Source organism: Schistocerca nitens, chromosome 6 (assembly GCF_023898315.1).
Source record: "Schistocerca nitens isolate TAMUIC-IGC-003100 chromosome 6, iqSchNite1.1, whole genome shotgun sequence".
Lineage (NCBI taxonomy): Eukaryota > Metazoa > Arthropoda > Insecta > Orthoptera > Acrididae > Schistocerca > Schistocerca nitens.
In genome coordinates this window covers 393,098,096-393,112,308 of record NC_064619.1, presented here as the reverse complement: position 1 = coordinate 393,112,308, position 14,213 = coordinate 393,098,096, and the positions used below count along the sequence as shown (strand labels likewise).

Genomic DNA, 14,213 nt, shown 5'->3' with positions numbered 1-14,213 from the left:
TCCTGAATGTTCAGCAGCAAGGTAGAGATAAAGTCAGTGTGTAGCATGTTGAATACCATGGCCTGTGTGATAACAGCTTTACTGCATCATGTGCTCTCAGTGGCAGCCGAGTAGCACACAACAGATGATTTTATTTATTTATTTATTTATTTATTTATTTTTTTACAATCGTCAAATGACTTTGACACCTTAATTTTCTGTGCATAGTTAGGTTTTGCAGAGGAACATTGAAAGAAATTAACATATCACTCTTGGAAATAAGATACCTCAGCAGAGTACTTCTCAGTCCTCTTATCATGGCACCTAACACATGCTCATTTCATATTTAATTAACAGTGTTTTGTACTTAGAGTTTCACAGATATGTTTCTTAGTTAGTTAAGCATTTTAGTTAACAGGAACACTGAATCATCATTATGTATACAGAGAAGTCATTTTTGGTACTGTAATGCTCTCATTCTCCTAGCATCTTCAAAGAGCATTTCTTGCCAGGGCACAATTGGCTGATACCATCCCTGTGCTGAAACTCCTGGACTGATGTTCTTATTTCAGTGGTGTGTGCCATGAACCCACCTTTGCCGGAAACTACTGTGCATAATTTTATAGAAGAGCTACCCTGTAAAATATATCTGTCATAGTGTATGGTGGGACTGCAGCTGTACATGATTAGCAGCTACAAATAAAATAGTTCTGGTAGCAAGGATGGTTTCGTAGCTTTATTACATTGGATGTGAATTTGAGATGGTATTTGTAACAAAGTTCACGGACTCATTGCTCTTCATGAGAGTTGTCATGCTAAAATTATTGTGGGAACCGGGACCTGGGTGAAACCTTTAATAGAAAGCTCTGAAATATTTAGCGAGGTACAAGAATGTGTATTGAGAAGATAAATTAGACATCAAAGGAGGGGGAGTGTTCATTGCTGTCGAAAAAAATATGTCTGTTGAAGTTGAAACTAGGTGAACTCAAGTTAATTATCAATATAATAGAGGGAAACATTCCACGTGGGAAAACTATATCTAGAAACAAAGATGATGTAACTTACCAAACGAAAGCGTTGGTATGTTGATAGACAAACACACACACACACACACACACACACACACACACGCAAAATTCCAGCTTTCACAACACACGGTTGCTTCATCAGGAAAGAGGGAAGGAGAGGGAAAGACGAAAGGATGTGGGTTTTAAGGGAGAGGGTAAGGAGTCATTCCAATCCCGGGAGCTGAAAGACTTGCCTTAGGGGGGAAAAAAGGACAGGTATACATTTGTGCGCGCGCGCGCCCACACACACACACACACACACACACACACACACACACACACACATCCATCCGCACATATACAGACACAAGCAGACATATGTAAAGGCAAAGAGTTTGGGCAGAGATGTCAGTCGAGGCGGAAGTACAGAGGCAAAGATGTTATTGAATGACAGGTGAGGTATGAGCCGCGGCAACTTGAAATTAGCGGAGGTTGAGGTCTGGTGGGTAATGGGAAGAGAGGTTATATTGAAAGGCAAGTTCCCATCTCCGGATTTCTGATATGTTGGTGTTAGTGGGAAGTATCCAGATAACCCGGACGGTGTAACACTGTGCCAAGATGTCCTGGCCGTGCACCAAGGCATGTTTAGCCACAGGGTGATCCTCATTACCAACAAACACTGTCTGCCTGTGTCCATTCATGTGAATGGACAGTTTGTTGCTGGTCTTTCCCACATAGAAAGCTTCACAGTGTAGGCAGGTCAGTTGGTAAATCATGTGGGTGCTTTCACACATGGCTCTGCCTTTGATCGTGTACACCTTCCGGGTTACAGGACTGGAGTAGGTGGTGGTGGGATGGTGCATGGGACAGGTTTTACACCGGGGGTGGTTACAAGGGTAGGAGCCAGAGGGTAGGGAAGGTGGTTTGGGGATTTCATAGGGATGAACTAACAGGATACGAAGGTTAGGTGGACGGCGGACAGACACTCTTGGTGGAGTGGGGAGGATTTCATGAAGGATGGATCTCATTTCAGGGCAGGATTTGAGGAAGTCATATCCCTGCTGGAGAGCCACATTCAGAGTCTGATCCAGTCCCGGAAAGTATCCTGTCACAAGTGGGGCACTTTTGTGGTTCTTCTGTGGGAGGTTCTGGGTTTGAGGAGATGAGGAAGTGGCTCTGGTTATTTGCTTCTGTACCAGGTTGGGAGGGTAGTTGCGGGATGCGAAAGCAAATTCGTTTGCCACGAAGACATAGGCTGTAGGGAAGGGACTGTTTGATATGGGATGGGTGGCAGCTGTCATAATGGAGGTACTGTTGCTTGTTGGTGGGTTTGATGTGGACGGATGTGTGAAGCTGGCCATTGGACAGATGGAGGTCAACGTCAAGGAAAGTGGCATGGGATTTGGAGTAGGACCAGGTGAATCTGATGGAACCAAAGGATTTGAGGTTGGAGAGGAAATTGTGGAGTTCTCCTTCACTGTGAGTCCAGATCATGAAGATGTCATCAGTAAATCTGTACCGAACTTTGGGTTGGCAGGCCTGAGTAACCAAGAAGGCTTCCTCTAAGCGGCCCATAAATAGGTTGGCGTACGAGGGGGCCATCCTGGTACCCATGGCTGTTCCCTTTAATTGTTGGTATGTCTGGCCTTTGAAAGTGAAGAAGTTGTGAGTCAGGATGAAGCTGGCTAAGGTAATGAGGAAAGAGGTTTTTGGTAGGGTGGCAGGTGATCGGCGTGAAAGGAAGTGCTCCATCGCAGCGAGGCCATGGACGTGCGGAATATTTGTGTATAAGGAAGTGGCATCAATGGTTACAAGGATGGTTTCCGAGGGTAACAGATTGGGTAAGGATTCCAGGCGTTCGAGAAAGTGGTTGGTGTCTTTGATGAAGTATGGGAGACTGCATGTAATGGGTTGAAGGTGTTGATCTACGTAGTCAGAGATACGTTCTGTGGGGGCTTGGTAACCACCTACAATTGGGCGCCCGGGATGAGTGTGTTTGTGAATTTTAGGAAGTAGGTAGAAGGTAGGGGTGCGGGGTGTCGGTGGGGTCAGGAGGTTGATGGAGTCAGGTGAAAGGTTTTGTAGGGGGCCTAAGGCTCTGAGGATTCCTAGAAGCTCCGCCTGGGCATCAGGAATGGGATTACCTTGGCAAACTTTGTATGTAGTGTTGTCTGAAAGCTGACGCAGTCCCTCAGCCATTTACTCTCGACGATCAAGTACCACGGTCGTGTAACCCTTGTCCGCCGGAAGAATGACGATGGATCGGTCAGCCTTCAGATCACGGATAGCCTGGGCTTCAGCAGTGGTGATGTTGGGAGTAGGATTAAGGTTTTTTTTAAGAAGGATTGAGAGGCAAGGCTGGAAGTGAGAAATTCCTGGAAGGTTTGGAGAGGGTGATTTTGAGGAAGAGGAGGTGGGTCCTGCTGTGACGGAGGACGGAACTGTTCCAGGCAGGGTTCAATTTGGATAGTGTCTTGGGTAGTTGGATCATTAGGAGTAGGATTAGGATTATTTTTCTTCGTGGCAAAGTGATATTTCCAGCAGAGAGTACGAGTGTAGGACAGTAAATCTTTGACGAGGGCTGTTTGGTTGAATCAAGGAGTAGGGCTGAAGGTGAGGCCTTTGGATAGGACAGAGGTTTCGGATTGTGAGAGAGGTTTGGAGGAAAGGTTAACTACTGAATTAGGGTGTTGTGGTTCCAGATTGTGTTGATTAGAATTTTGAGGTTTTGGGGAGGAGTGAAGCTGGAAGTGGGAGATTGAGTAGATGGAAGAGACTGGGTCTGTGTGCAATGAGAGGAGGTTGAGGTTTGCTGGAAAGGTTGTGAAGGGTGAGTGAGTTGCCTTTCCTGAGGTGGGAAACCAGGAGATTGGATAGTTTTTTGAGGTGGAGGGTGGCATGCTGTTCTAATTTGCGGTTGGCCTGTAGGAGGATGCTCTGAACAGCCGATGTGGTTGTGGGAGAGGAAAGATTGAGGACTTTTATTAGGGATAGGAGTTGACGGGTGTGTTCATTGGCTGAGTTGATGTGTAGGTGAAGGATTAGGTGGGTGAGGGTGATGGATTGTTCAGTTTGGAACTGGTATAGGGACTGATGGAAAGAAGGGTTACAGCCAGAGATGGGAACTTTAAGTGTGAGGCATTTGGGGGTAATGCCAAATGTCAGACAAGCCTGAGTAAATAAAATATGGGAGCGTAATCTGGCTAGGGCAAAGGCATGTTTGTGGAGGGAATGTAAATAAAACTTAATGGGGTCATTGTGGGGATGTTGTGAGGGTGACATGGTATTAGAAGGTGGAAAGTGTAATATGAGGCTGAAATGAAAATAAAAATATATGTGGATAGATAAAGGTGAACGAGAAAGCAACTGGAGATCTGGTGGGAAAAAAGTCGAAAAAGTGTTAGTTAAAGCTGAGCTATGTTGATCCTGTGGTGAACTTGGGTTGGTAAACAACGATGTGCACAAAGGTTAGGTGGTTGTGTTGCCGCCAAAACATGTTAAAGGGTGGGGAAATTTGGGAAAATTTTGAAAAAACTGCGTGTAAGAGTATTAAAAGGACAGATGTTTTTGCTGGCCACTCGATTCCACTGTAACAGATGTAGAATCATTGAGAGAAGGTCTATACTCCATTGTGTGGATATATCCAGTTCATGCAAAGTTAGTTGGAGGCAACTTTAATCTACAGAGTATAGACAGGGAAACTGCGTGAGGTATGGAAAAATAGTCTTGTGAAGCACTTTTCAACACAGTTTCCAAAAACCGCGTTGAACAACTGGTTAGGTAACTCGCTCACAACGCAAATAGTTTAGACCTTGTAGCTGCAAACAGACCTGACCGTATTGACAATGTCAGTTTAGAGAAAAAGTTAATAAATCCACCAGGATGACTAGGAAAGTATTTATGTGAGGAAAAACCTGAAGTGAACACAACTGTTGTAACAGTGGAAGACAGGAGAGTCCACAGCATACTCATTAAAAAGCTGTAGAAGAAAAGGCAGCATCTCCTAACGATGTTGAAATAAACTCCCTGATTTATGTTCACAGTAGCCTGAGTGAGTGAGCGTAAGTCATGGTACAAAAATATATCCAGAAATACATAGAACCACCTCTGGCCTGAACCTACCCATCCCCCCCCCATCCCCCCCCCATCCCCCCCCTCTCTCTCTCACACACACACACACACACACCCCAATTCAGTGCCATGACTTGTATCATTGGTATATCACTCCAAAGTGACCACTGTACTGTGTTGAGTCAGTATTTGTAGGGCTTGGAAATGGAATGATCGCAAAGGCTCAGTCTCCAGTAACAAAGATGACAGGCTATGGTTTATTGGCAAGATATTGGAAAAATTCAGTCAGCCAGCAATATTGCTGAAGTGTGTGTGTGTGTGTGTGTGTGTGTGTGTGTGTGTGTTTTGTACAAAATAGGACTAGCGTAGCATGTTTAACATACGCAAAGAATGGCGGCAAATATGGTCCAGGCTTGTTTCATTAAATAGAGAGCTTCATGGAAACACTGTGAGAACCTGAATTGGCAAGTACTTGTAGGTAGATCCCAGCCGTCCTGCCAAAGCCTACTTTTAAAGCTTCAAGAGCTAGTATTGTGTAAAAAATCTAGGAATAGGCTATAGCCCGTACATATTTCTCCTGTTCAGAGTATTAGAGTAATTGCAGAGCATGTGCGCCCCCCCCCCTCCCCCTTAAACAGTGATTCTTCCCATGCTGCTTATGTGAATGGAAGGGGAAGTTCCACACTTTAGAAATAGTAAATCTGTCTGATGTGTGAAGTACACTTTCGTGTGCTGCACTAGTATGAAAATGTTCAAATGCAATTTTTGGGGAACATTATTGACTTGGAACTTGTAACGTGTGCGCCTCTCATCATTTGTTGGCAGCTCTGCTTAAGGGTTTTGAATGGTTTCAGTTTTTCTTTCTATCAGTGGAAAGAGAAATTGTTCTCATTTAAATATACAAAATGTGGTTCAACGAAATGAGTGGTTTGTAATCATCAGGATGTTTCTTAGGCTCTGAATTGAATTGTGTTCTAAATCATTATGTCCTCATCTTGCGAATTGCAGCAGTGTCATAAACCTTTTATAACTAGGGACTGACACATGGGTGCGCACACACACTTGCACTGATGAGCCTAAACATTAAGATCAGCTGATTAATAGCTTGTCAGTCTGTCTTTGGAACAAAATACATCACTGATTCTGCGTATCAGGGTTCTGACAGTTTGTTGGTATGTTCGTGGATGTTTGTGGCCATGCACAGGTCATGCTCTTGTAAATAACAAGTCGCTGATTTACGTACACGCTGATGGTGCCCGATTTCAACCCAGATGGGTTCCAAGGATTTACATAAGGTGAATTTGGTCACTGAGACAACAACGTGAGTTCACTATAAAGCTCCTCAAACCACTGTAGCATGGTTCTGGCTCAGAAACACAGACGATTATACTGATGAAAGATGACATCGCCTTCAGGGAAGACATCAAACATGAAAGGATGCAGATATACAGGTGGTTTGCAACTGTCAGTGTCTTCGATTACTACCACATGTCCCATGCAATTGCAGGAGAATGTCTCCCATAGCATAATACTGTTCCATCAGTCTGCTTCTGTGGCATGCTGCACACCGTTCACCTCGATGATGACATTTGTGGATATGACCATTGACCTAGTGTATCAAAAATGTGGTTCACCCGAAGAGCCAACACGATGCCATTGAATGACGGTCAAATCCCAATGGTCCTGTGCCCACTGCATTCATAACTGATCGCGTCATTGGGTCAGCATGTGAACACATAGGGATAGTCTACTGCGTAGCTCAATTTTCAATAATGTACAATGAACAGTGTGCTCTGAAACACGTTCATACACCAGCATTGTGCTCTTTTGGTACAGATGCCACAAATCACTATGTATCCTACCTTACAGAACAGACAAGCCTCCAAGCCCCACATTCTGTGATGACTCATGGACGTCCAACCATTTAGCGCCTAGCGGTAGTTTCAGTGTCGTTCTTCTTTCCATAGATGCTCACGGCAGTAACACATGAACATTCAACAATCTTCGCCATATTCGAGGTACTCGTTCACAGGCTCTGCATGATAATAATCTGCTTTCTGTCAGATTCACTTATCTCAATGGGTTTCCCTATTTGCAGCCCATTTCTTTGCTAGGGTGATCCCCTGTCTGTGTCTACTCTGCATACATACTTTTGTTACTGCGTTATGTGCCTGCAACGCCACCAGGTGGCATCCAGTGTCGCAGTTCGTAATGTCAGTTTTTAGTGGTTGTAATGTTTTAGCTTAGCAGTGCTAAGATTGTATCTGAAAACCCTAGGTTATCATTTATTTGTACATTTCTGAAACTGTAAGTAGACTTTTTAGTTTGTTTAAATGTTAGTAATTATTTCGTTTTTTCATTCAAGGAAGAACAGCTACGGAAGAAACAAGCAGTGTTAGAAAAAAAGGCTGAATCCAAAGCACTCCTTGAACAGGAGCTGAAAACCATTCAGACTACAAATAAGCAGCCAGCTGCCAAAATAACTCAGGCACAGATTCAGGTATTTTTTAAATTGGTAGTCCAGCAACTGTCATTTTTATAAATTGTAAATCTTAATTCTACTGAAATAGAGAATCTATTTGTAGAGAAGTGCTTTCAGCTTAAGCATATTTAAACTGTATTGTGGCATAGTACTGGAACACTTCACTTATTTATACAATAGAGCTACTGCAAGTTTTAGTTTTGGAATACTCCCAGTAATATTTTTGTTGTGTCTAGCTGTCTCCTCCTAGCTCCTCCTGCCACCCATGAGGGGGGGGGGGGGGGAAATATATATTTTCTATGTGGGAAAGAATATATCTAAAAACAAAGATGATGTGACTTACCAAACGAAAGCGCTGGCACGTCGATAGACACACAAACATACACACACAATTCTAGCTTTCGCAACCAACGGTTGCCTCGTCAGGAAAGAGGGAAGGAGAGGGAAAGACGAAAGGATTTGGGTTTTAAGGGAGAGGGTAAGGAGTCATTCCAATCCCGGGAGCGGAAAGACTTACCTTAGGGGGGGAAAAATATGTCTGCTTGTGAGATGTCTGCTTGTGTCTGTATATGTGTGGATGGATGGATGGATGTGTGTGTGTGTGTGTGTGTGTGTGTGTGTGCGCGCCTTACCCCTAAGGTAAGTCTTTCCGCTCCCGGGATTGGAATGGAGACAAGATCATTGTTGGCTAATTCTTATATAATCCTCGTTATGTACCTTCTCAAATTATATCTCTTCAGAATTGAATCATTGTGAGTAGTTTAATTCCAATGCTGATATGAAATAAGTGAAATCATTCAGCTGTTCCTGATCCTAGAACTGTTGCTCTGATTGACCTTTTCATCAATAGATTTGGGATTACACTACTTACAATAATTCAGTGATGACGAGATGTAGTTCAAGAAGGTATGTACCAAGCATTACTTACATTATTTATTTAAAATTATATTATGTTGAGGAACAATTCTATTCATTGCATCTGAGGTTTTATTGTTTTATCATTCCTTTGAGTTTTCATTAGTAGAAGACTAGCACCTACTATTGACTTAGAAATATTATGACCAGCAATAGGAATTAAACCTTTCATCCTTATAAAAATTCTGTTACTTAATACAGCTATTCTTCTTGCATCGGGAGTAAATGTAACATGAGCCCATCATTGACTTATAGAATCTAATTTCACATGTGCATTACAAGGCCTATTCACCAGAATGTTACTAGGATTTTACTATATGACAAGCAGTATTGATGATGATCATTTATCGCGGAGGGTGCTAAAGCTAGGTCATCAGCGAGCAATATTGAGAGGCACCCTTAACCATTACTGATGCAGTTTATATATCAACATTCTTTGTTGCTAAGGGATTCCATGGACTTCACATTATTATTGGAATAATTTTCCTAACAACATGCTTTCTTTGACACTCAATAAATCGGTTATCACCAAGACACCACTTCGGATTTAAAGCTGCTGCTTGATATTGACATTTTGTAGATGTAGTTTGAGTATTCTTACACATTTCAGTTTACTGATTAAGTAGATAATCGTTTTTCTAGTATAAATAATACAGTTGACTACCAGTCAGAAAGCTCGATTATTAATGAAGGAAAACAATTCTAGTTTTATCTACAAGAGTTTTTATTATATTTAATATACCAGTAATTGTTATAAAACTTGCAACAACTATATACAAAAATAATTAATGACCAAGAAAAAGGTCACCATTTGAATGTGGATTTGACCCAAAAAGATCAGCACGAGTACCATTCTCCTTTCAGTTTTGCTTAATTGCCATAATTTTCTTAATTTTCGATGTCCGAATTGCATTAATTTTGCCAGTTGTATTTATTATAAAAACACGAGCAGAATAAAAGATTGTATTTAATTACAACATTTGGGTTGCATTAAAATGTTCCTTGATGAATAACATTTCTGATTGTTTCAATTAGAGCCATAAATGTTATTAATGCAGGAGGTGTATGTGAGGTACTAGGTGTGTTAATAAGTGGTTTATGTGATTAATTCATCCAAATAATATAAAACTTAAATCGTATAGATAAAGCAATTGTAGATGTTAATGCTAGATGTCTAGTTCTTGTAAAAATATATGGAAATAATCGTATGAAATTGTTAGAAGTAGTATAATAAAAATTGAGACAGAGAAAAATTTTGTGCCGTTAAATAATTCTGGACCTTACAGTGTTTTAAATCCATTATGTAAAGTTAATTTTGTTTTATTTCAGATAATACTAATTTGTGATGGTGATAGTCAAATTAATGAGGCGATAAATAGTAGTCCTAAGAACATTCCAGTTCATTTTAATGATAAATTGAAATGTTAGTTGATGGATCAAATATTGAGAATATGTTTGTTACCATTTTCAGGTTAAGTTCTTTCTTTCTCTTTTAATAGTTTTGTTTAAATGACATTAGGTTATTTGATGGAACAAAATCAGAACAGTAGAAAATATAGTAAATAGAGAAAGTCACACAAGTGGTGGTATTTGAGGAATTCAGATTAATGCTTCCCAATCAGATGTGGCATTAATTTACTGGTGTTTTTTTTTTTAAGACTATTACTTGCTTTACCATCTGATGATTGAGGTGTACTACATTTTTTGTTATTTTACATTGACACTCTAATTGTATATTTTAACTAACTCCTCAGACTATTTTAGATAATCACTTAATAGATTTACTGAAGGCCTTTCAGTTACAACTGGTATAAGCCTGTGATTGCTCCACAAATTTCTAAACATTGACCAAAGAATAATCCAGGTCAGTTAAATGTAAATGTTCCCCAATTTAATTGTGCAGGTGTAGCATCAATCTTAATTCCTTGTGTGGGTATTGCTCATGAATCTAGGAAGTTTGATGCTGTATCTATAAGTAAAATTGTCTGGTTATCTGCATCTAATAGTCGAAGTCCATAAATTTCTAGATATTGTTCTGGTATCATGTAAGTATGGACTTCAACATTTAAAAAGTCCAAACATTCATGAATTCAGTATCATTGTCATCCAGTTGCTTTAATTTTAATGATTGTATCTACGAATCATGAAATATAGTAGTCATAGTGAAGGTAATGAAATGAAAATTTAGATTATAGCAGGTAAAGCTGTTCACTAGTTTAATTAAATGCCTGTGAAGTATATTTATATTTGTATAAGCAGTCATTAATATGTAACTGAGGGCATAACCTGCAATTACTGTAAATAATGATAGTGCAGCTGTATTATGGTTATGGAAAAATGACAAATGCTCCATTAATAGTGAAGCTTAATCTAGTAGTTATAAATCTGATCATGTTGCCATTAAAAGTTTTTATTAAAACGCCAAACCTTTATTTGTAGAGCTTACATCATTGCTCTAATCTGCCATATTAGAATGTAGAAATTAGTGGTAATTTTGAGTAACTGTGTCCTGCTGGATTTTGCAATCATTCTGCTGATCTGGTTATGTTAGCTTTAAATGATTGCTCAGTTTGCAGTTATTCTTGCTCACATGATTAAAAGTCTTTATACTGGGAGTAGAAAGCATTTCAGCAATGCAATGAAGGTATTCGCTGCCACTGACCTCACTTTCTGTTCTCCTACCATTATAAATACTGCTCAGTGGGAAGTGGTAAATTACTAGCATTCAAGTGACAACTTCCTTATCTCCATCCACATCCCAGATGGAGCAATACCTGAAGGGAAGCTGCCACAATGGATGCTCATGAGGGCAAACAGGCACTGTACTACCAACCAGCTGACTGTTATGAACACCTATATACGATCGAGAACTGGATCAGTCACATTACAAGCATAATCCATCATGCTGCTGACACACATGTCCGAGAGTCCTTCAGGGGCAACAAGTCCTATGGTGGAACAAAGAGTGTCACTTCCTCACCTTTTGCAGGGAGGTAATTTCAGTACCCTGTCTGAAACCAGGGAAGGACCACATGCTGTGCAGTAGTCATTGTAGTGGAGCCCACACTAGCTGCACAGCAAAAATGGTAGAATGTATGGTCAACTAGTGTCTGACCGGGTCCTAAGAGCGCAGGACTACTTAATCGCTTCCAGTGTTGGTTAGAAAGTATTGTTCAACCTTTGACAAATTCACCCTGCTGAAAGGAGAAATACAACAATCTTCCCTAAGCAGACAGTACTTTATAAATACACTAATGTTTGTGGAAATTGCAACACCAAGTAGGAAACGCATGAATCAATTAATTTAATACCACAGGTTAGGTACATGACAAGTAACAAATGATTACCTTTTCAAATCTGTACATGTCCTTTGAGCCCTACCATTCAGTATGTCATACAGCCACCATGCACTGCCAATTAGAGCTGCTATACGCCATGGCATTGAATCAATAAGGTTCTGAATATGTTGCGGAGGGATTTCCCTCCACACAGTTTTTATTAGAGCCCAGAAATCTGTGACACCAGTTACTGGAGGACTGTGACGCACCAGGTGCCAACCAACCATATCCCAGACATGTTGAAATGTGGCGTGTGGAGATGTCTGAAGCAGGGGGAGTACCTCAGGCTCCACAACCTCCGTTGGGTACCAGTTGCTGTTCAAAGTGCCCGCAATATGTATGAGATGAGATCGGTTGTTGTAACCAATGGTGCCCCAAACCGTCACACTTGGTGTTTATCCACTATGCTGCTCCACAGTGCAGCCCTCCAGGTTGTGCTCACCACGGTACCACCAGACACATATGCAGCTATCACTGTAGCACATGCTGAAGTGGGAATCGTCCAAAAAGATCACACGTTGCCACTCGGCACCCCAGTGAAGGTGTTCAGGTGCCCATTGCAGTCGGAGGAGCTTGTGGTTTCTGGATAATGGAAGCTGACATAATTGCATGTGTGCAACCAGCCCAGCCTTCAGCAGACGGTGATGAACTGTCGATACAGACAAGTTCACACCTGTTGCAGTGCTCCAGTGATGAGCCAACACTGTGGATGACACTGTATGGTCCGTAATGGCCATGCGGACAAGATGACGGTCATCCCGTGCTGTGGTCATGTTCCGTGGTCCAGTTCCTGCGCATCGCTGCATACGATCTTCCTCTATCCACTGCTTCCACACACGCGTCACTATCGTAGCAGCATGCCCTGTGCGAGCTGAAATATCATGGTATGACAATATCGTTTCCCGGACATCAATCATTCTGCCTCGTTTGAACTTGCTCACATGCCGATGTGGCTCCCTTTAACTTCAGCGAGGCATACTGGCCTTCACTGTATTGTTTCTACCTTGTGTGACAGCTCAGCACTGACTACACTAGGCGCAACACTGACCCTGTCAAACTGACACTTGCTGCAAAATGTATCACATATTGCTTGCACACCCGTCGCCACTTACACAAAGTGTGGTGCTATTCAGGTAATTCCTTCTCAGTGTTGCACTTTTCACAAATGACAGTGTATCTTCTTTGATCTTGAGAGGGCCTATGACACTATTTTGAAGCTTAATATTCTCAGACAACTCCACAAACAAGCCTTCACAGGGCGTTTATCCATATTTATATGGTCCTTCCATTCCAGACAATTTTTTAGGTCAGTGATGCTATTTAAGAGGAATATGGGAAAGAGTATGGCTCCTCAGGGAAGCGTTTTATGTATGACTTGGCTTGATATAATCTCATGCTCATAAATTAAGGATAATTGCAGAATGTGGTGCCACACAACGTGGCATTACGCAAAACTGGCGCTAATAGCAAAGACACATAGGGAACACACAAGACACAGATCTGTAAGTCCAAAGTATTGGTGATAAGTTGAGAAAACCGTCCCGAAACACTTGTACTACAAACTGCCACTGTTTCCTGTGCGTGTCTCCAACATCAGTATGGGATATGATCACCATGCACGTACACAGGCTGCACAATCTGTTGGCACACTGTGGATCAGGTGGTCGAGCAGCTGCTGGGGTATAGCCTCCTATTCTTGCACCAGTGCCTGTCGGAGCGCCTGAAGTGTCGTAGGGGTTTGAAGATATGCAGCGATACGTCGACAGAGAGCATCCCAAACATGCTCGATGGAGTTTAGGTCTGGAGAACAATCCGGTCACTCCATTTGCCTGTTTCAAGGTACTCCCCCACGATGGCAGCTTGGTGTGGTCATGCGTTATCATCCATCAGGAGGAAGGTGGGACCCACTGCATCCCTGAAAAGCGGACATACTGGTGCAAAATGACATCCAGATACACCTGACCTGTTACAGTTCCTTTGTCAAAGACGTGCAGGGGTGTACATGCACCAATCATAATCCCGCCCCACACCATCAAACCACGACCTCCATACAGGTTTGGGTGAGGTCCCGAGCAAGGCTACCTGCAATACCCCATGGCCGTCTGCAGGCCCTGTTGGTGAGATATTGGTCTTCTTGTGGTGTTGTGCACTGTGGACGTCCTGTACTGTAGCACTGGACACGTTTCCTGTCTGCTGGAATCATTGCCATCACACTTTGTGGCACACAGAGGGCCCGTGCTACGACCTGCTGTGTTTGATCAGCCTCCAGTCGCCCTAGTACTCTACCCCTCATAACGTCATCAATGTGTGTTCTTTGAGCCTTTCAACACACAGTCACCATTAGCATGTCTGAAAATGTCTGCACTGTACTCTGACATGCACTAACACACCTCTGCGTATGGGAACTGCTGCCAGTGCCAA

The 14,213-nt window shown here is 42.1% G+C and overlaps 1 protein-coding gene across 6 annotated transcripts in view; it reads left to right on the top strand.

Annotated features, from left to right (window-relative positions):
- LOC126262338 (coiled-coil domain-containing protein 124) overlaps positions 1 to 14,213 on the top strand; it is a 44,280-nt gene that overhangs the window by 21,813 nt on the left and 8,254 nt on the right. For all 6 annotated transcript variants that reach the window (XM_049958902.1, XM_049958904.1, XM_049958907.1 and 3 more), the window contains exon 3: positions 7,423 to 7,557. In XM_049958902.1, the coding sequence (XP_049814859.1) occupies positions 7,423 to 7,557 (135 nt within the window). The remainder of the gene's footprint in view (positions 1 to 7,422; positions 7,558 to 14,213) is intronic.